Genomic DNA, 7,687 nt, shown 5'->3' with positions numbered 1-7,687 from the left:
AAGTTCTGGACTTGATCCTCTGAACCTCAAAAACACTTGTCTTTCGGTTTTTGTTTACCAACAGGCAGATAAAAAAAGCAGGCAATCGTCAACTAAACTAAACTTTCATCAACTTCTCATTATCCAATCACTGAACTTCTGACGTTTATGACAAGCTTCAGATGCTGCTGTGAAAAAAGAACAAACATCAGAGGAATTTCGATGAATATGAAACCACAGCATTGGACAAAATATTTATTCTGGACAACAACACCACCTCCTGTTCAGAGACGGTACATAACGTCGCCAAAAAACAGAATGAAGCTAAAAAGTGACAGGTGTCGAAGTCCTATATTTGACAATCCAATAATCTGACTGAGGGACACTGAGAGGACGTGGTGCCGGAATGTGACGATGATTCATTTGAACCGAGACCCAAAATGTTTTTTAACGTGGTTTTAAACATTGACCCAACGTGACGTCAGCCCTGAGATCAACACTGTTCAGATCTGGACAGATGTGGCCAATCCTTAAATATATATTTTTGAAAAAAAAAACTTTCATGGCATAAATAAAACATTGTTTCAGGATGACTGTTGAGTAACAGATGATACAACACTGCCCCTAGTGGCACTAATGACACTTTACACCAACAATGACTACATAAAACAAAACCAAAAAGAACAAAACAAGAAATCTCTGCCCGTCTGAACAGGTCTGGTGGCACGTCAGCATTTTGTTTAGTTAACGCATCATTAACCTATAAGAAAAAAACATGTCAATCACATGCTTGGTGTTTGGTCAAAAATCTGAAGATGTGATTGTGAGCTGCCGTTAGTGGTCAGGGCGTCCAAGGGAAGACCATGGAGGTCCTCTGATTTGTCCTTACACCGTGTGGTTGTGTGGAGTAACTGCTTCTGTCAGATAAGGCTTGGATGAGGACAAAAACCTTCTCCTTTCAAATGTAATAGTATGAAGTACTGACACACAACTGGCGCCAACAGTACTGTTGATCACCTGTGACAAGAACCAGTGCTCTGAGGCGACAGGCAGCTCGGTTCTGTCTGGAGCGCTGAGGCCATGTGACCTGCTCTGCTGCACCACAGTCCATAGGTTTTGGTATACTGCAGTGACATTAATACACCACCAGGGCAGCAGTAGTCGTCATTTGGTTAAATGACTTTGGTGAAAAAAAAAGTATTTTACTTGAGCCAGGAGCAGAGAGAGTGACGTCATCTACTGAGCATTGTGCCTTTTTTCAACCACAGGAGGGCAGAAGGGGGCACTGTAATTTCCCCGGCTTGGATCAATCAGGTCTATCAATCTATCATCTACACAGAAATGCATGTCAGGATGTCTGACAGTATGTTGAGTTCCAATAAAATATTATAATGGTCAGGAAACTTTTGACTGAATGAGACATAGAAGAGAAAAGAGAGAAAAGAACTGGGTACCTGTGAGGGGGCGGAGCCAAGACACACATTCCCTGTCACACATGAGCAGTGGTAAAAATATATTCTTATGATAAAGTAGTGATCTATGAACTGAGGCAATTTTAATGGAGAACTAAATCAGTTTTTAATCATTTTACTACGTCTCCAGCTGTAAACGGTTCCACCAGGATGACTGTCTCCACCGCAGGGACAAGTACCAGGAACTATACACCATTCAACTGCAAGGAGCAGGACCAGGATATACTCAGCATGCTTTCTGCTCAAGGTAAAACTTTTGGGGACAACTGCAATCAGGATCAGACGTTGATTTCATTAAAAAAAAAAAATCATTCTGTGCTTCTGTTAGATCGAGTGTTTGAGCCAAAATGACAAGATGCCCCAGTGCCAGGTAATGAGCTCAGAGCAGGCACAGAGGCATTAGCAGTCTGTTAGTGGTGTTTTCAGGAGACTTAACACCAACCACACTGGTTTTAAGACACTTTGGTGTTACATACGTCTCCTCAGGACTGCCCGGTTCCCATGGTAACAAGAAAAATAATGTAACAGCTTCTGATTGGCTGGCAGCAGAAGAGGCCCAGGCACAGGTGCTGAGAACCCTGTAAGGCACAGAAGCGTTTCACCCTTGAGCCTCTCTGGACTGTGGTGATGAAACAGTGACAGTCACTGGTGAAGGTCTGACAAGAATGGTTACAATACACACAACAACAGCCAACCACACACGACGCACCACGGCCTGACAACAACCTTCTCCACCAACACTCTGTAGAAATGCAGGTCAGTGATAACCGGTTCCTGGTACTAGAAAGTTCTAGGTCCGGACTTTTAGCTGTGCTGGTCAGAGCAGCGCGTTCACCACGTGCACACACTCAGTGCCACGGTGACAAAGTGCTCCCTGAAGAAAACAACAAACCCTCACGTTTGTGGAAAATACATTCAAAGGTCAAACAGTGACCTCTGACCCCGGATACAATGACTTAAGTCATGCGAGTCACACTCCACGTACACACACACACAAACACAGTGTGTGATAATGAGACCCTGTAGAGTTGACGATGTCTGATCAGGTACCTTAAAATTTAACATTTAAACTAATCAATAACTTAAAAAAATACAGATCCAAAATGTGTTGAGTAAATCCAGGAATAAATAAACTCAAATTATATCAAAAACATTCCATTAAAAAATTAAATACCTTTGATTATCGTTCATGTCTGAGCCACAAAAATTCAATTTCAGTATAAATAAAAACGACAGTGTTCACCTGTCGTCGTCCTCGTCGCTTTAATTGGAGTGAGATTTTTTCCCCCATCAGTCTAAAGACGTGATTGGCCGAAGAGCAGCGTGACACCGATCCTCCACTCACAGTGGGCAGGGCCTGGACAAAAATGGCCGCAGGAAAGATGGCGGAGTTAAGTTCTGTGGATGATCAGCTGTCCCTCAGAGGAAGTCTGGTCCAATGTCTCCAGGAGGGGGCGGAGCCTCTGTAGGAAGGGGCAGAAAAGACTGTAAGTGGAAAAAATGTAAGGTTTAAGTTTGGATGAAATTAGTAATTTAAAATAATTAGTAATTTAAAATAAAAGTTGATGCATTCATTAAAACAATGAAATGAAGAAACAGGTGAGTTCTGTTAGGTTCTAGTGTTTATTGGAAGGTCAGATTAGGAGAGAAAATGATCCAAAAAAAACATTTTTTTACTGAATTCATTTTGATGAATTTTTTTTTTCTTTTGAAAAGGTGGCACTTGATAAAAAGTTTAAATGTCTCCAGTATAAAAATTAAAACAGCTTCAATCACCCCCCCCGCACCTCACTCATCTGGATGTTCCTCACCCACTGTGTCAGCTGTCGTCAATTCTGCTCCCTGGAAGTCCTTTGATGGTCTTGTTCTAAGGAGCAAGAATAAAAATAAAAATGTTTTTAAAAAAATCCTTCCACACACGTCTCTATCACATCCTGACAACAAGAGTGATTCAATGACAGAGCATCTGTTGATGCTGCTGCTGCTGTTGATGCTGCTGCTGCTGTTGATGCTGCTGCTGCTGCTCCTCACCTTGTGCTTTTTACACTTCATGGTGAAGTTCTCCTCGGTCAGAACACAGTCTGCAGGGACAGGAAGAAGAGTCAGAGTCAGAGTCCAATCAGTGACTCAGTGAAGCACCGCCCACACGTTCACATTCACACTGGGCCTCAGCAGCTATTTTCAGAGCGGAACACACATGATCCTACAGGCGTGGGAACGTTCCCATTCAACAGGTACACAGATAAATTTAGGCCAGAAGAAAATGTTCTTTCTCAAGTCCAGCAGCGTCACCACCTGCTGGTGCCGTGTGTTTGTCTTAAGACTCACAAACACATCCAAAGCAAATTGTGCTTTTATCCAAGGAAAACAGATTTGATTTGTTTTTGCCCAACGTCAGAAGTTAATCATTCAATCACATTAGAAAAGATGGTGAATAAACGCAGGTCTAAGACCAGGTCAGGTTGGTTGGTACAGATAAAAACAAGCTCCAGGGACTTTAGTGCTGTTGTGAACAGAGCTACTACTGCAATACTACTGCAGTACATCAGTGAGATGACTAACTCAATTTCACAAAGAGAGGAGTGCTCTAATATTACACACTCTATGGCTCTTGGTATTATTGTCTTTGTTATTATTACATATTCTACTCCAATAGAACATGTAATAATAAGAACACAGTAAATAAACAGAGCCACCCTCCTCACTCAAACCACAAAGAATTGTGGGAAACTGTTTCCATACTCAGACAGACCACAACATTCCTGAAGTAGAAATACCTCTGTGGTTATCCTTACAATAAACAGACATTTGACACCTTACACAAAAATGAAAACTTGAACAACATTGTATTTACCTTCAGGACAGTTGAAAGGTATGGGATTAATTGTGTTTTTGAAAGAAAATTGGTCAACAATTATGAATTAAATTGAATCAGTTTTAACCTGCAGACTGACAGTGGGACGTACCTGACTTCAGAGCACACCTGTAGTGGTACTTGTTGGAACAGCCTTTAAAGAAGCAGCCCAGTGTGGCTCCAGGGTCCTGACAGGCTGAACACATCTGAAAGATATGACAAATGAGTTTGAGCTGAGACCTGTAGAAACCCACAGCCTTACTGTCCACTCTGTCCTGCGGCCTCGGCCTTACCATCTTCTGTGCCGCCTTCACCGCCTCCTCCAGCCCGTAGACTTTGCCCTTCACCAGGAACACGCCTGCAGACCAGATGCCACAGTCTTCGTGGAGCCAGTACTCACAGGGCTCCTGTGGCAGCAGTGGGGGGCTGTACCAGTCGTCCCACGCTGCACCATTGGAGTCTGAACGAGCTGGTTTTGCTAAAGGGCTGTCGGTGGCGTCAGACCACCTTTGGTTCTCTGGACGGCCCTTTGACTGGAGCTGAGCCCCTGCTCTGAAGGACCAGGATGTGGGCGGAGGAGCACACTTCCTTCTCTTGATCCCACCGCTGGGACTGCAGGAGGACGAGTCCGAGTCGCTGGAGTCGTCCTCCTTGAGGCCTGATGCGTTCGCTGGTCTTTTGGTACTGGGCTGATACCCCTCTGGGTAGTAGGGGCCGTGAAGGTCCCCCAAGTCCATTGTGTTGGCTGACTGTCCACACAGACAGCAGACAAGCACACGCTGGTGCTGACCACGTGTTGAGACTCGACCCAGCTGCAGACAGGAAGAACTAGGTACAACTGAAGAGCTGAAGTAAGAGGAGCAGCTCTGCTGCTGACCTTTCCTACTTTGGGTCTTCACCTCCTCAGGGTAGTTGACAACAGTACACAGCGAGGGCCTCGACTCCCGGCGCTCTACATGGACAAACGGTGAGAAACCGTCCGACCTCTGGTCCTTTTTCTCCTCCTTGTAGTTCACATACTTCAACTTGATCTCCGGCTCTTTGGGGGAGAACATGGAAACCAATGAATGTCTACCAGTGGGTTTCTTCCTCCTCCTCTTCTGAGGGCTTCGCGGTGCCTTGGTCTTGGTCGCAGGAGAGTTTTTGCCCCCGACAGCCCGGACTTTGGCTTTGCCTCCACGGTTCTTTGGAGACTTGGATGACGAGAGCAGCAGTGGAGGAGATGTTTCCACAGTATCTTCATGGCAGGGTTCAGGACTGGAGAGTGGCGTCGGCTTTTCCTGGTTCACAACAAACCCTGGACTGCACTGAGAAGACCGAGTCCTCCTTGATCGCGTGGACGTTGTCTCTGTCGATTGACCAGGTTGTGGTACAACCACCGTTCTCTCCACCACAGACGTAGGACTCTTTGAAGCTGTACTGCAGTTTTTGTAAATACTGAGGGTTTTGGAATCTGAGGTAGCGTCACTGCAGCTGTCAGTGTTAATGTTATTGCTGGTGGGACTCTTCAGTGGACACCTGGCTCTCCGTCTGATGGTCTTCACTGAAAAAGACGTCCTCACTCTCCTCCTCCGTTTCTTCAATGTCTGGGCGTCGACCATCTGAGGAGCTGCTACACTTGAGTCACCAGCTTTTTTATCATTGTGTATGCATCCCGACAGTTGATACCTGCCGGAGTTAATGTTCATGACAATGGCCTCCAGACGCTTCCCCCTGCTGGAGCGCACAGGAAGCTTCCTCTCATTTAAAGTCATGTGTAGTGCATTAGGACCTCCATTCATGTGAGTGAGGACAGTCAAGGGTTTGTCCTCTGAAACCTTCATCACTGCTCTGGGTCCCAGCGACTCCTGCTTGTTTTCACCGCTCGAGTCCTCTTTTGTGGAGTTGGTGCTGGTGTCAGAGAACTGAAGGGCGTCTTCTGGACTCAACCCATCCACTGCACTATCACCTGTGGTCTCCTGATAAGAGTTGTCCCCGCTGGGTGAGCAGGAGGCCTGAGGCAGGACAAAGACATCCTCTGAGGTAGCAGACGGAGACACAGGGTCCTCCAGAGGACTGGTGTAGTCCCCGTTTATTGAGCATGTGTCAGGAGCAGCTACACTGTCCATCATGACCTTGGAATCCTGTGTTTTTGATTTGAGGAAGACAACCTCAGGACCACTCTGCTCTTCGTCTTCCACTGCCGCAGGAGCGAGCAGCTCTGGAGAGGATTCAACACACGCTCCTGGACTGGACTGTCCATCAATTTGACTGCTCTCCAAACCACTGCTGTCCCCACAAGAAGCACTGCAGTCCATGTTTTCTTCACTTACATTATCTCTGGAACCTGCTCCTCCATTAACGACATAAGGCCTCTGTGTTAGACACACAGCCTCACCACCCACTGCTCTGTCCTGGGCCTGAGATAAAGACAGCAGGAGGTCAGGTGGAGAAGCCAGTGAACCTGGCTCCTCCACCTGCTGCAAATACTGCTGGCTCAGTGAATACCCACTGTCCAGGAGCCCTTTGTTCAAGGCCTGTGAAGGTTGCAGGGAGAGCCTGCTGATGGGCGGTACGCTACACAGTGATGAGTGGCGAGACACAGAGTCTTGAGTGGAGAAGACACGAGACCTGCTCACATAGGAGAGGGTGACTGTGGTGTGGGAGAAGGCATTGTCTGGTTGAATGTGTTCCCCTGATTGGTTGATGGAGTCTGTGTCCAAGAAGGTTCGTCCTGGGTCCCTGGGGTTCTGGTACCAGCCGGGGCTTTTGACCTGCCGCACTGCATCCAGGGAGGTGGCGTTCAAGACACATTCCTCACTCTTCCTGGTCAGATCGATCACAGTGGGGATGCTAGAAGTGGAGAGGTCCTGAGGCTGGAGATCATCTCCCCTCCCAGGTGGCTGCTCCATAACAACTGAAAAAGGATGGAGACAGTAATGAGACAGGTTTCAAGGTGTAAACAGAACCTCAGTCACTCAGCTGAAGTCAGCAGTAACAACCAGTATACACTGTACTTGATACATGTGTTTTTTGCTCTAATGTCTTAATATATCCCCAAATAGTTAATCCTAGATTCAGTAATAAAATGTATAGGACAAATATTAGATGCTACATTTGTGAATCTTGCCTCAGTTGTCTATTAAAGGCACTGCAGCTACAACAGCATGTTAGTATGCTGATTTTGGTAAATGCCAGTAAAACAAAAAAAGAAAAAGAATTTGATTTAAAGGGAAACTTGATTAAAAATATTTGTAACGAAGGTTAAAACCTAAGCTTTTCTAAAGCAAATATTACTAATATCAATTTTAGAAGAGCAACAAAACGGGAAAACGGTCTCTTATTGATTATATAATTTAAAACCCTCAAATGTCAGATTTTTAAATTTCTTAAACGGGCCAAA

The 7,687-nt window shown here is 45.6% G+C and overlaps 1 protein-coding gene across 5 annotated transcripts in view; it reads right to left on the bottom strand.

Annotated features, from left to right (window-relative positions):
* Window positions 1–202: 202 nt before the first annotated feature.
* The window catches only part of LOC103382278 (transcription factor 20), an 8,516-nt gene continuing 1,031 nt past the window's right edge, over window positions 203–7,687 (bottom strand). For 3 of the 5 annotated variants that reach the window (XM_008315001.3, XM_008315003.3, XM_025057663.1), the window contains exons 2-6: window positions 4,599–7,201; window positions 4,418–4,511; window positions 3,483–3,532; window positions 3,239–3,318; window positions 203–2,914 (exon numbers count right to left, since the gene is read on the bottom strand). In XM_008315001.3, coding sequence (XP_008313223.1) covers window positions 3,271–3,318; window positions 3,483–3,532; window positions 4,418–4,511; window positions 4,599–7,196 — 2,790 coding nt within the window. In that variant the 5' untranslated portion in view covers window positions 7,197–7,201 and the 3' untranslated portion in view covers window positions 203–2,914; window positions 3,239–3,270. Of the gene's footprint in view, window positions 2,937–3,238; window positions 3,319–3,482; window positions 3,533–4,417; window positions 4,512–4,598; window positions 7,202–7,687 lie in introns of all 5 variants that reach the window. The other 2 variants (XM_008315007.3, XM_008315006.3) reach the window with 2 other exon arrangements.

The sequence above is a fragment of the Cynoglossus semilaevis genome, chromosome 8 (assembly GCF_000523025.1).
Source record: "Cynoglossus semilaevis isolate Cse_v1.0 chromosome 8, Cse_v1.0, whole genome shotgun sequence".
Taxonomy (NCBI): Eukaryota; Metazoa; Chordata; class Actinopteri; order Pleuronectiformes; family Cynoglossidae; genus Cynoglossus; species Cynoglossus semilaevis.
Note: the sequence above shows the minus strand (reverse complement) of the source record. Positions and strands in the feature narration are given on the sequence as shown.